Source organism: Ochotona princeps, chromosome 31 (genome assembly GCF_030435755.1).
Source record: "Ochotona princeps isolate mOchPri1 chromosome 31, mOchPri1.hap1, whole genome shotgun sequence".
Taxonomy (NCBI): Eukaryota; Metazoa; Chordata; class Mammalia; order Lagomorpha; family Ochotonidae; genus Ochotona; species Ochotona princeps.
In genome coordinates this window covers 3,819,276-3,834,289 of record NC_080862.1, presented here as the reverse complement: position 1 = coordinate 3,834,289, position 15,014 = coordinate 3,819,276, and the positions used below count along the sequence as shown (strand labels likewise).

The 15,014-nt window shown below is 42.5% G+C and overlaps 1 protein-coding gene and 1 pseudogene across 1 annotated transcript in view; both read right to left on the bottom strand.

The window, feature by feature from the left end:
• Nucleotides 1-15,014, bottom strand: part of PCSK5 (proprotein convertase subtilisin/kexin type 5) — a 327,170-nt gene that overhangs the window by 64,126 nt on the left and 248,030 nt on the right. Inside the window, exons 21-22 of the mRNA XM_004591776.2 lie at nt 4,546-4,648; nt 137-273 (exon numbers count right to left, since the gene is read on the bottom strand). Of these exons, the coding sequence (XP_004591833.2) occupies nt 137-273; nt 4,546-4,648 (240 nt within the window). The remainder of the gene's footprint in view (nt 1-136; nt 274-4,545; nt 4,649-15,014) is intronic.
• LOC118760000 (U1 spliceosomal RNA) lies at nt 2,695-2,838 on the bottom strand (annotated as a pseudogene).

The window sequence follows — 15,014 nt, the reverse complement described above, 5'->3', positions numbered from 1 at the left end:
CGGACTCTCTGAGGAATACCTGTCCAATCTCAACTCTCATCCAGAGATGTGGCTCCTGAATCAGTACCCAGAGCAGCGGACTGGGGGAAGAACAGGTTGGAGATGAGGTAGAATGAACAAGCAGCATCTCCCTCACCTACTCCACAGGAGGTGCAGTTTAGAGGCCCACTTCCTCGGCATCCTTGGCAGCTGTGGTGGCACGGATGGCACTGGTTGCTAAATTGAAATTCCTGAGCAGGACAGCTCAAAATGCAATGGCCGTTATCAAAAATCCTAGAGGAAAAATAGATTTTTAGCATTTGTCAGCATGAGTTTTCGAAACGGTTTGAAGTATCAGAACATGTGGGATTCATATTTCACCGTGAAGATCTGGTTTCATTGTTTCAGCAACGAAGGGATGCCTGGGACTGATGATCTTACAACATGTGAAATATTAGTCACGTACCCATCCTTGGCTCAAGATTTGGTTCCAGCAGCAGGCATGCCAGACACTGGCTAAGGATACAAGCCTGAGTCTGTTTCCAAACAAGCTAGCTGCTGTCCACAGGGATCAAACTCACATTGGAGGCCCCAGGCAAATTGGCCAATAGTCATTTTGAGTCTGAACCATCAAGACACCGAATGGGCCTCTGAGTTTAGAGGTGTTGGAGAAAAATCTTCATCTGTTCAGGCCAACAAGGACACTTGCAGGATAAACACAATATCAACCTAAGTGCTACTTATAAACTTGGCTTAGTGCATTTGTCGGGTAATTAATGAAGTCTAATTTTGAGTGTCATTTTTTGGGGAGAAGCATTTCCAGATCTATAGGGCACCGCAGTTTCTGTTTTCTGACTGCATTTGTGAATAACTATAAAAGCAATATAGATAGGACAGGATATGGCTTTTGGAAACCTTCAGTTTCAGATACATGTAACACATACCATGTCATGTATAATATTTTTATAGTTTTCCTTCACTATTTTTCTTATAAAGTACTATTTAGAGCAAATGTGACTAAGTAAATTGAATCCAAGAATTCTGCTGAGAAAAAATATGTTAGTGAAATATGGGAGCCAGAGAGGTAATGTGTATGGTGGAAGAGAGCCTGCGTGATCCACCCACCCACCCCCTACGCCCAGTTTCTGGTTTAATAGCTCTTGGGGAAAGGAGAGTCAAGAATTGGCACTTATGAGAACTTCTCAGATGAAACTAGTGCTGTCGGTGTGGATTTTGAAAACCAGTACTCAAGATATCCTGGCATACTGGAGAATTGGCCGGATATCATGTGAAAGCCCAGAGCAGGCCTTGGGCAATTTGTTCCTGGTGTGGTACTGCCTTGTAAAAACCCACCAAACCAGGAGGTTGAGTTTGCAAGAAACTGGGGAGGGGGTTAGGTACCTGAATAGCATGGCACCTGCAGTCTCCCATCGCCTCTATTCCTACACTCTGAAAGCCAGTGTTATTTGCATGTTTTGAAACAGAAGGGGATTCAAATTGACAACATATGACAGAGGCCATCTTTGCTTTTGGACTCCTGGACCCTCAGAGTCTGGTCACCATATCCTGCACCATGATGGCTAATCATCATTCTGATCCACCCCCACCCCAACACACACACACACACACACACACACACACACACACACACACACCCATCTAAACTTCCATGGCAAAACAAATTCCTTGGCCCTCCACTGCCTGCCCCCCATGGTCTAGATGGAGATGCCTGTTCTGCCAGAGTAACTTTTCAGCTGATGGCACCAGTGCTGATGAGTTTCAGCCCTACCCGGACTCTACCAACCCTGCCTGCCCTATAAGAAAAGCCATGTTCTAAACAAGCAAGCTACTTCACATTCTGCTGCAAACAAGAAGGAGCATTTACTTCTGAAAGCTTGTTCTTGCTTAAATTCAGTTGAGGAAAGGACAAGCCATCAAGGAAAATTTTCTTCTCCCTCCTTCTCATCTTTCTCTGTCTTCTCTACCTGTCTTCTTCAAATAAATACACCTTAAGAATCCAAAAGAGCTGCATGAGACCTTTTGGAGGGTTCTGAACAAGGACGCTGCTGGCTGTTCTGCCACGTAAGAGAAGGGGCGCTTATCTCTAGAGTTCATTTTGCTGCTGAATTCAGTTGAGAATATAAAGCACATCATCATGTTGTCTTTTATGGCAAGAGATGACAAGTTCATTTGTGCAGGAGAATCATTTCTGTTGGGAGAGGTGACCTGTTATTCTCAAGAGCAACCATTCAAAGTCACAGAGAAACAGCGAGGAAGCAGAAGCTGCTCGCCCAGTCTCAGAGCAGAACGGCACCTGTGTGCAACTGGATTTCCAGAAAATACCAAGCACGTAATTGTGCGTTAGTCCCCTGCCCTCCTGCTCCACCTCGAGGAAACCAAAGAGATGAACTCTGCGTCTCTAGGAACACAGTTCTTTCTGAAGACAGGAAGATGGAGAAAACAGTCATGCGCCAAGTTGTGTCCATTCCATTTCAAAATGTCACAGTTTTCTGTGGATCCCAACCAAATTTCTCTAGAGGAGTTGAGCACTGGAGATACTTGGCTCCATGGAAGTGAAAAATGGGGCCAATGAAAATTTTCTGTAAAGGCTGTCAAGGCACCTCTTGTCATTTATGGATTTCTGAATCTATGTGAGCTTATCTTTTCTGTTTTGTTTATTTCTGAAGATTTATTTATTTATTTATCTTGTTTTTTCAAGGGAGAGCACAAACACAGTCCCTCACTACCCCAAATTATGCAGTCAAGTCTCCCACAGTTGGGGATATAGCATGGGTCAGCACATTAAGTGCAATGGATAAGCCTCACCCTGCCTGGGTAAACCACCTGCCAGGAAAGTATTAGTTATTTATATGAGAGCCAGAGAGAGAGAGAGAGCGAGAGCTCTTCCATCTGATGGCTCAATCTGTAAATGGTTACAACGGTCTTCCATGTGAGTGACAGGGGCCCAAGGACTTAGGCCATTTCTGCCACTTTTCCCAGGAAACTGGCTACAAAGTGGAGCAGCCAGCACATGTATGAAACAAAGACAATACGGGAAGCTGGTGGTCTTGGGCTGCAGGTTTACCTGGTAGACCACAATGCTGGCTACAGATAAACTCATCATTACAGGCCAAGAGCCTCTCTCCTCCAAACCATGCATGCTTTCCACCTTTCCATAGGCATTAAACTATTTCAGGTTCACCAGGACTCCCTGAAAGGTCAAGCCAAGTGATAAAGAGCTGGAAAGACATGATTTTTCAACATTGACACTGAATATTCTAGAAGTTTCCAGGGTGTGTGTGTGTGTGTGTGAGATGGAGAGAGAGAGAGAGAGAGAGAGAGAGAGAGAGAGAGATGTGAACTATAAGAGAAAAGATGACAAGTCAGGGTGAGCTTGTCTACTCGCAGTTAATTGTCAGTTTGCCCTAATTAGATTCATTGCAAGTCCTGCTAATGTGATTTCTTGGTGCTTTAATGTTCAAATACCATGAAATCTAGTAAAGTCTTTTTCTCTGCATTCATGAAAGGACATCAAATAAAACATTTGAGGGTGGATTACAACAGAGTTTACTTTTAAAGGCTTTTAATTAGTTTATTGACTTTCAATCCCTTTAGGATTGAGCTGGGAAGTTAGCTTGATCAATGAAGACCACAGCCATTACAAAGCGTTGCACGTTAAATACAGTGGCAAAGGGCACTTACTCACCCCAAGTTTTCAATGGTCTTAACGGAGCAAAACCCAAGGGTTCATAGAAAGGTAAAGACAGATGAACTACAGATGCAGAGATGACTCGAATTTTGATTTCCCCTAAAACAACTTCAGATTTTAATTATCATTCGAAAAGTGTAACAGGAAAATTTAAATGCACATAAAAGTAAGCATATTTAAACGTATCTAAAAGACATAGTTTTATCTCCATCCTACATGTTTAGTATAAAATAATTATGAATGGATAATCCATTTAACATCATCTGTATCTTCACCAATCTTACTTCTAAATTATTTTGAAGCAAAGCTTCAAAAGGCCCGAGACCTACTTTCCAGGCCCAAGACCTACCTTCTTAGGACACACCATCAGTGACCAAGAGACCTCACATTAGGGCCTATCTCCTAAACATCATAATTGGGTCAAGTCCTCACCCGATCACAATAATGCCACCTGGGACCAAATCTTTACCAAATGAGTCACTGGGGGATACTGAAACTAGTGTCCAAACTATAGCACCTGGCTGTAAAGTTCACCCTTGACTCACTCTAGAAATAAGTAGATACTTGACAAGCATGTGAAAATCAAAGGATGTATGTGCAGAAAGAGATTTAAGGCATCCAAAAATGGCACACAGGGTATGATTGTTGTCCTTGATGAGAAAGCCCTCCCAATGTCTAGAACAAGTGGGTTTGGGGCATGATGGTGGAGAGGAAGCTGTACAGGTGGGCTCTGGCCAGACCAAGGAGAGTGCTCGGCTGTTTCTCCTGCAGTCTCATGAGTTATCTCTGAGATGGCAAGCGCCCTGTCTCTGGGACCTGTGTGCTCCCAACCCCTGAGATACTGCAAGGACACTCACCTTGTGATGGGGCAAGCAGTGCAGTCTTCTTGGGTTGGACCCCGGCATCTGGCACAGGAGGCGTCACAGGGCTGACAGTGGCCATGTTCGTCAGCATATTGTCCTGGGAACGAGAACTAGCTGTTTACTTCATTCTTACTGAACACTCTGTAACTGCCTGAAAGTGATGGTGACAACACAAGGAAATGAGGCCCCGAAAGGCATCAGTGGCCAACCCCACATTCTGACCTGTTTTAAGGTTTTAAACCATTGCTAGTTTCCCATGGACCCCATCAGTGAGAACCTCACGAAGCTAGGAAGCAGTGACATAATTCTGTATCTTTTCAACATGTGTTACAGATTTTATGAGGGAGGCCTGGGGGCACCCCATCCAATCCCTCCAGCGAACTCTTACTGACTTTCTTTTAAAAAAATGGAACTCTCCTGATCCATAGCAGCAAAGCTACAGTTTGTGTTCAAGTTGAGAACGATGAACAGGTTCTACCCAAATCATGTCTTACCATTCAATTTTGGGGAAGGGAATTGTGGTTACTGGGCAAGAAGGGGAGTTGACCTTAGGTAGATGTAACTTTATCTCACTCTGGAAGAGTAACAGCAAAGAGGTAGCCATAGAATTGTCCCTTTGCGGGGCCACGGTAGCCTGGTGGTTAAAGTCCTCGCCTTGAATTCACCGGGATCCCATATGGGTGCCTGTTCTAATCCTGGCAGCCCCACTTCCCATCCTGCTCCCTGCTTGTGGTCTGGGAAAGCAGTCGAGGGACTGCTACATCTTGGGACCCTACACCTATGTGGGAGACCTGGAAGAGACTCCAGGTTCCTGGCTTTGGATTGGCGCAGCTCTGGCCATTACGTCCGCCTGGAGACTGAATCAATGGATGGAAGATCTTCCTTTCTGTCTCTCCTCCTCTTTGTATATCTGCCTTTCCAATAAAAAGAAATAAATCTTAAATGAGACAATTGTCCCTTTGCTTGAAAAGTTCATCTTTCAATACTCATGGGATAATGCCATGGAAGTCAGCACAGTCACACTGCTATTTTATGATCATTGGAGAAATTGCTCCCACAGCATAAGGTGACAGAGGCCAATCGCATCGAAAGGGATTATTCAGAGATGACTCTCCATGTGCTGAATTTGACCTTCACGCTCTCACCACACCCATCTTCCTTTGCAATGGCTGCAAGACAAATTGACAGTCTTCTTCATTTAGATCTGAATGGCCGCTTTTTATGACTGGAAAACTGATCATGGTCAAGGTAAGACATTGTATGAAGAAATTGAGCTTGTCCACAGGGGTCAGTGCAAGCAATGTGTTGACAGAGTCAGATGGTGCTACATATCTTCCAAAAGACATACGCTGAGTGGAACTTGAGCGGGAGAATGTCACAGAGGATCCAAGAATCAAAGAAACTTTATATGGCAAACATGGACTTATAGAGAGCACAGATCCTTGATTCATTCATTCCATGGATATATTTGTAACACAAATGCTAGCCAGGAGTTTCCACACCTTTATATAGTTTAGCTAGACTAAAGATTAAAATAGAAGAGCGAGGACATACGGTAGACTCTCACAGACTCAAGCAAAGCTAACTACTTTTTCTTTTTTTTAACTTTGGCATCAGTGTCTTTAAAAACCTATGCTCAAGTTCTCATATTTTTTCATATTAACCTTTGTAATATATTAATACTCATGGTAAATATATCCAATACTCAAAAAGAATTTTAAACTAAAAGCATTCTTCTTTGCTAAATCAAATTCTGCTTAAATGCTTCTGACAATTATACTACCTCCACAGCGTTCTTCTTTGTAGTTACAGATAATACAGTGCTTGCTCAAGTTTATGGTGGAGATTTGATATCCTTTATCTCTTGTTTACCTCCTCCCTGGCTTCCGTAAACCAGCAGTGCACTGACGCCTTGGCTCTGTACTTCCTTGAGTTGCTCAGTTCTCCTGTCTTCTGTTGGAATTCAGGAACTGCCACCTTAGATGCCATGACGACCAAGCTTTGCCATGGCCAGGACTCTAGATGCAACCTTCTTTTTTTTATTATTATTTTTAATTCATTAATTACATTGTATTATGTGACACAGTTTCATAGGTACTTGGGTTCTCCCCACCCCTCCCCAAACCCTCCCACCATGGTGGATTCCTCCACCTTGTTAGATGCAACCTTCTTATGTCCGTTATGATTCAACATTTTCCCCAAATGACTTCCCACAGTGCCGGGCCATCTTTTCCATCATCGTTATCTAACCCACCCTTGCAGCCTTGGGTTGGTCTAGGTCAAACCTTCTTATGGCCTACATGATGCCCATTCTGTCCCGGAAAGAGAACTTCCACACTTACTGATATATCTCTCAGCTACCTTTCCTCAGTATCAAATCCCTATTTCCTCCAGGCCTTCCCACTTATCTTCTACCATTCAAAAATGGATATTTCTTCATGGCCAACTTTCTGTCAAATGTTTCAATCTTCTCTCCTTGTCTCTCTCCACCAGTCTCTGCCTCCCACCATTTGTTCATAGCCACCTCACTGTCTGATCCATAAAAGTTCTCCCCTTACCTAAAACCTTCTGAGACACTTTCCATCCCTGGTACATGATCTTTAAAACTTGTTTGTTTTTTTCCCTCCTACTATTTGGAAACAAAATGGGGAAATCATTGTGACCTTGAAGGGTGTCAGCATAGGCAACCCACTCAAACCTATGCTTTCTAAACTTCAGAGCAAACTCTGGCATTAGGACAGACAAAAAGAGGAACCTTCCCCAATTCTTGTATTTGTGTAGACATCCAATTACTCACATTAACAACTAACCCCAGTCCTCACAGGCACAAGTTTTCCATTGCAAATTTGGGACAATAGAAGCCAGAGTCCAAGAGCATAGGGAAGTTGCTTTTTTTTTTTCTTTCTTTTCTTTTTGGTTGTTGGTTGTCATCTGTCTTCATTGCACAATGAAGATGAAAGTTTGTGACAGGCGTGATATATAAAATTTCTACAAAAAGTCACTTTTTTTTCTCATAGACTTTGAGGCCAATACTTTGTTTTCTATCTCATCCCACAAGTTCTTATTTCTGGCATCTTTGCCCATTACTATTATGCCCAAATCATCTTTCTTCTGTGGCGAGAATTTTTCCATTTCCCTTGTAGTTTCTGTCTCATCTTCTCTTATAATGGTTCAAAGGGTCTTGAGGAACCAGAGTCACCTGGGGAGGCATGATACCTTGAAAGTTGAAGACCTGGCTTAAAAATCAATACTCCTAAATTTAAAAACGTACAGGCCACCTGTACTGTATGTAATATAACTTAGTAACCTTGAAGAGTGCTATTGACAAGACTAGGTTATAAATCAACAGTATAAAGTTATCCTGGATAGGGGAACTGGTGTCACATCATCCAATCACATATCATGATTGAGACTTGATATTTTTTTGGTTACATGACTAAGAGAACTGCATTTCCCCTGAAGAAATACTATGCTTTCCTTTAGGCCTCATAATATTTCTTTATTGGTTAAGTTACATTTATTATGGATTTTAAACAAAGAGCTATATGCATTAAATGAATAGATAAGTTTTAATGAGAGTTCAAAACAACTTTTTTTTTTTTTTAGCCAGATGAAGGTAGAAGGATCACTCAGTGAGAATTCAACCACCTGGTTATCTCCGTGAGCAAAGTTAGTGTACTGACTTATCTGACTTCTCTGTAAGGATGTACACAATTTCAGCTATACTCTGAAGATAATTTTCATGAAAAATTCATACTTTCGTGTATCTATTACTTTCTGCCAGCCACAATAAATGCTTTTGAGAAATTATATGCTATTGAAATGAATCTATTTTCAGAGCCTTTTTCAATGTGAAGTTTTACAGCAAGGTTCAAAACATGAGATCATCGGCTAGCACTACCGTGTTTAAAGTTTCAACGCGTTAAGTCCTTTAGAAGAGTTTCTTTTTTTTTTTTAAACAGGCTAACACTTGATATTAACCAAAAACCCTAGGAATGTTTGCCTTTTGGGGGGATAAATCTAAACAGCATCCATCAAGGTTAGTCTGTTGAACTGAAGCTTGAGAGACCTCTTGTGATCACAGGAAATGATGATCATGTATGAGCTTGTGCTAAGGAAGCTATCTGCAAGTTGAAAGCATCTGTGTTTCTCTTGTCCTTGGTATGCACTAAAGGCAGAGGGACTGGGCAGCCAAAGCGAGAGTCCTACGTCTATAGTCTTGAGTTGTCTGAGACCATCACTTCTCTAACCCATCCCACCCTCCCCACAGAGGCTCTTTTGATTAACAAGGCTACTCTCCCCAGTACCATGACCTTTTTATTCTCAGGAGCTGGCACTGACCTGCATGTCTTGTTCAGATACATGTATATGCTATTCCGGCAGCCCCAGGAGTTGGTACTCCTGCCAAAAAGGTTGGGTCATAAATTGTCCATCCAACATACATGCGAATATTTAGTTTCTACAGTTTCCATGTTGTTCAAAAAACCAATAAGGAGTTAATCCTTTTAGTTTCCGCTGTTGTTTGAGTCTTAACCACAGATAAGCAGTTAAAAAAAAAGTTTCCAAAATGAAGATTTGGCCAACAGAGCTGAATATGGTGGTGATGGAGCAATCAGACAAGCTCCCATTCATTGGCAGCTACCTGGCAGCTACCATATTACAAGTGCCATATTATGTAATATTTAATCCAGACAACAACCCCTTTTATGCATGAGAAACTGAGGCTCAGGGAAATTAAAAATCTTGCATCAATTCATTCAACTAGGTAGGTGACAGACTTGGGCTATGACCCATGATTGTGGAAGTCCCGGCCTATGTTTTTGCTAGATTTTCCAGTTATGGATTTATTTACCTCTTGGCATGCTTCAAGTAGCTTTACTATTTATAAAAAGCAAGAATTGAGAGCATGCTTCGTCTAAACCATTGGGAGAGGTAACAAGACCAAAAAAAGAATTCACTGTGAAAACAAATGAACTTTGAACGGGCACATTGTGCAAAGCAGTGCTACTCAATGATTGAATATTCCCTTTAAATTTATTTTCTCAGTTAAGATGGCCATCATTTATTAAAAGGCAATTCTTTATATCCAATAAACTTTTAGAAGCAATTTGTTCCACCCATTGGTCTATAAGTTCCCGAGAATAATTCAAAAGTAGTTTGTTTTGTTTTGTTTTTAACGAATAAAGTCAGTTGGTTGGGGTTCTGGACAGAGCTGGTTTATATTACCTAACTGCTGGCTGAAAACAGAATCTACCGATTTAGAATCAGAAAATGGTAGCTTCTCTCTGATCCCCAATTTATGGAAGAATCCATTATAGATGGTTACCTGATGTGGGTTGCCTTTGTGACTAATACTGAGAATGTAAATGTCTTGCACAGGTTGCAGTCCAAGAAACAGGGCCTCTCCCTGCATGGTGCAAGAACAGGAGTAGGAGGGAAGCTGGCTGAAGCGTAGGAGGGCTTCTACCAGAACCTGTGGCTGAGCGCACAACTCTCAGGCCTTGTGAGATGTGTCCTTTCCTTGCTTTCTTCCTGATGACAATGGTCGGTGAAGCTGTAAGGACTGTGGCCATGGAACCTTCCTAATGCTTGTCAACTGGACAAGGGTGCTGGCACATAGAAGGTTCAAGCCTCAGCCCTTCCCACAGAGCTTAGAGTGGTCACACTGTTCCTTGTGGTGGCGCTAAGTCCCGAAACTCTGGGACAGAGATAAGACTTGCTATGAGCCACTTCCATTTTTCTGATGAGCCATAGTCGCTCCCTAACAGTTGCTACCACTTGCTCTGAAGCTCTCGCTCTGAACACACCACTGTCTCATAGGAAGGAACATCCTCAAATCACCCTCTCGCTCCTCTTCCTCTGCAGCAACACATGGAAATTGCTGACTGCTTTCCTCCCACAAACATCCATTGTCTTTCCTTGTGTCCTGCCTTCATCAGCTTAAGCATTTCAGTTTCATCTCTAATGAACAGAACAGACAAACCCCTGGAATGACAAGAAATCACATGTCAAGCTTAGGGCTCTAGCTACATGGGAGCTGCTGTCCATTCCGGTGGCTGTTAGTGCAGTCTTCTGTTTGGTCATCACCACTGGTTATGAATACTGCCTTCCAAGAAAGGCCGTGGTTTGTCTAGGGACAGGTGTGTGTGGAGAGTGGGATCCAGGTTACTTCAGACTCTTTCACATGGGGAAGCACTGGGTTAATCATTCTTAAGTGGAAATGAGCAAGCTGCTTCTCAAGAAGCCCAGGTGTAGAGACAGCGGAGGGAGGCACAGCTGGCCTGAGTCTAGGACACATCAATCAGCACAGCACTGTGGTAGGTATATACAAAACTTTTGGGGTGGATTTTTGGCTTTCCTTTCCAGTTGTGTGATCATTGCAAAGTCTGCAAGAACTAGAAAAACTCAGTTCCTCTGGGAGAAGAGCCTACAAGGTTGAAAAGGAAGAAAGGCAAGTGTGTATATGAAGTGCATTTCAGCTGTGTTCCTTGGGGTCTGACCTACGCCTCCATTACTGAGGTCATGCCAAGCAGGCCCTCTGTGTCAGCTCTCAGGCCACTGCACCTTGGTACACTAATTGTATTACTGTCCTCTCGGGCATAAGGAACAGGCACACAGGGTAAGTAGTCCTATTTTAGCGGGCCGTGGGTCTCGAAAGCTCCACCCCTGGTTCAGGCCTGACCATCAGGCCACAGGTCCTGATTCAGCATCTAAAACTCTGGAATTCAGCTGCTCTCTGGAAACATGGTTCTGTGATCTGCTCAGGCAAAGCTGATGACTCAGGGCCTCCTTCCCTTCCCAACCTCCCTCTGGCTGCTGTCTGACCTGCTCTGACTCATTTTACTTTCAAGGCTGCCCTTGATATTCATCTTAACCAGATTTTACACGGTGCAATGTGCTTGGGGCCTCAAATCCTCTGTGAGAGGGCCAGTTTCTCTCTCTGATGTTCTTGGTTTGCCAAAATGGGCAGACAGGCTGTGGAAAAGCCGCCTGTAGGTTTGGGGAAGTTCAATGGTCTTTGGCTTATGCCATCGTCTAGTGCAATTTAGGTTATAATTTTCTAAAGATGAATTTGAAAGAGGCCAACATTTACTATGGAATGAAGACATTCAGCCTACTGCAGTAGCACGGATGACACATTTGCGAAATAGCTACAGGAACAGAAAGACGTAATAGTGTTTGGACATCTTAAATCCAAGCTTTGGGTCAAAGATAAGGGGATATTTTCTCAAAACCAGCTGACAGAGATGAGCATTGCTTTCATTTTCAAGATAAGGATATCGAGGCTGGGGAAATAATTGAAGCATTCTGTCCAAGCTCGATGTATTAAGAATAATATGAATGGCTAACACTTCTCTAACGACTATCAGCTGTCCTTAATGTCCCCCACACATTGGTTCACTTGATACCTTCTTGTGTTAGTGAGGAGGGAGGGGCTCATGTGCTGCTGATTTGTGTCGACCTGCTGTTTCTGTTGAGCAAGTTGAGGCACTGAGACAATAAGTGAACGACTCAGGTCTCCCAGCTGCTGACAGAACTGAGACATAACCAAGGATGTCGGACTCCAAACTCTCCTTTCACCCGAGACTCACTGTACATTGCTTCTCAGAAATTAGTGCCATTCCCCTTCTAATATACTAGAAACTTAAATAAGTGTGCGTGTGTGTGTGTGTGTGTGTGTATGGAAGGTGTGTGTGTGTATGGAAGGTGAATGTGGAAATAAAGTCAAAACAAGCCATCCCAAGTAATGCACAACTATTTGACTATCATTTTTCTGGGAGCATGCTGGATAAAAGCTAAGGGTCTACACTTCAGAGAACAAACAGAATAAGGTGAAATATAGCACCAGAATATAAGCCAGAATAGAATTGCATGCTCAAAATTTAGGGGGTGCTCAGATTGGCTGGTTCTCACTGTCATACTCCATGAAGATAGGGCCATTTCTTGTGTAGTTTTATGTCCATAATTATGGCTCAGCTTACTTGAGGGGAAGATTGTCCTTGACTTGGTCTGTGTTCTTTGGAGGGAACTCATTAAATTTTGTTTGTTTAACTGAAATAAAGTTATCTTGGATTTAGAGGGATAAGTATGTTTAGGTAAGCAGGGTGGGGGGAGGGAAGAATATTTCAGGAGAGAAGAATAAGGAAAACAAAAATTGAATAAAATAAGCATGATGTTCCTGGAAGCAGGAAGTTGACTAGATTGACTGAAGCAGAAACTGAGTTTGGGGAAGATGAGAAATGAGCATGGATAGAGGATGCGGAGAGCAGGGCAGAGGTGATGCAGCACTTGTGTGTAGTAAGAAGGATTAGGAGATTACAGTCTGCCATGGGGTACGGGATGGAAAGGAAGTCAACCAGGAAATAGCTGCAGGAAGGCAAGATGTGCAAAACCAAAGTGTTGCAAGTTGAGCTGCTGTCATCACAGTGGTAAAGACAAGGCAGTCCTCCAGAAACTGAGTGGTGAGAGTTCAGGAGAGGTGGGCCTTGGAGTTCATCACGGTAACTGCTTCCTTCTCCCCTTGCCCAGGAATGGAGTGGAATTCCTCAAATGATTTTCTAGCCCAGGGATGACACAGTGTTTGAAAGAAATCTTACGAGGAAGCAGAATTCTATCTTGTCTTTCTGGAAGAATCTATCAGGAATAGCTCTGTACTGAATCTAAGCTGGAAATTTCATACTTTGGTTATTTCAAAACAAGAAAGAGCTGCTTTGGGGAGGGGGAACCCACGGTGTTCATGGGAATAGTACAGTCAATGATCTGAGCCCAAGGTCCTGATGGGTGACTTTGAGTACCTCCGTGAAACCTGGGTGTCCAGTCTAGAAGAAAAAGTGGATCAACCTGGGCAGTGAATGTTGCACAAGTTGCAGTGAGGAATATCCTTGCACCATCACAGCGAAGTACCTCTATGGTAAAATGGTGATTTTGTTGAGTTTTGAGAGTAGGAGGGAGCAAATCTTGCTCATTCTGTTCAAGAACATTTCTTTAACTATCAGAAAAGTTGATCTGTATTTAACAGGATCTCTGCTTTACAGATGAAGAGTTTACATAGCTTGCCCTAAATCATGAAGTTTTCTTGTTCCCTCTCCATGCTCTGCTATTGCCAAGGAGTAGAGCCATTTCAAGAAGATGTGGAATGAAATAATAGCAAAGCAGTATCTAAGGAAAATGGAGGCAATGCCAATCCCAGGTTTGCATAAGGACTTGATACCAGGAGGATATTAATAGTAATATTAAACTAACTCATTCCACATGGCCAATCACAGATATATATTCTGAAATTTCTTCTGCTTCCCTGGTCTTAAATACACTGTATGAAGTGGTAATTGCTAAACATTTCTTTTTAGTATGGATCTTTCTCCTAATTCCATAATTCCACATCAGTTTCTCCTTGATCTTTACATGGATGCTTTACAGGCATCTATTTCCAAGTCAGCATTTTCAACACTTACCTTAGTTCAGTATTAATGTTAGTCTGTATTTCCTGTGTAGAGGAGGGCCCCCATAATCCATTCATGGGAGCCAGCATATAGAAGTTCTCTGCAACCCCATCTCTCCTTATATTCAATCCATCATACTTTCATGTCACGTATCTCAAGGACCTCTGTATTCCATCTGCTCATCCCCCTTTTCCAGCACCATTGCATGATTTCTGTCTGAATAATTCCTATCCCACATGGTGTATTTATTTCTCTTAACTGGCCTCCTGGACTCAGTTGCTACCCCTACACCCCACCTCCACTTCTCCCACTGTTGCCACAATGACCTTTCTCAACTTCATATTTTATCAGACCACTCCATGAGGAACATATTTCCAATAGATGACAGTAGATGATATTTGGCTTTGTCTCCATTTCTGTACATACACAGCTTTCCCATGTAACAACTGCTCTTTGAAGTAAGAAAGAATTTTCTGTGATCTGGCCCATGGATTGCCCATGTGACACAGGATGCAGAATATTTTGTTAAGTCAGTTAGTTGATACGTTGGGAGTTTGCGATGTAAAATGAAAGTACCTAATAGCTGAAACTCCATAAAAGGCACTCATTAATCCATTCAACATAATACTTACTGAGCATCTACCATATGAAAGAACTATTTCAGGTATTTGGGGTATAATAATAGACCAAACACTGTACTTTCCTGGTGGAACTTGTAATCTAATACTGGAAATACAGAGTAAATGACAGTCACAATGAGCCAACAACTTTTATATAGTAGAATAGTCAGAGGCCACTGACTGTTATAGAGCAGACAGATCTCGTGGAGGTAAGCAGATCAGGGCATGGCGGCAAGGGCAGGGGATGGAGGTGGTGGTTGTAAGAAGAGGATAATGAGAACCAGAAACTACGGCAGCACAACACAAGAAGAAAGAAAATATTCCTATTGTGTTGTAGTTGTTCCAAAAGTTAGTTGACAGGCTTAACTGCCAGTAAGCAGTGAGGTAATTTTGTTTCCAGTAG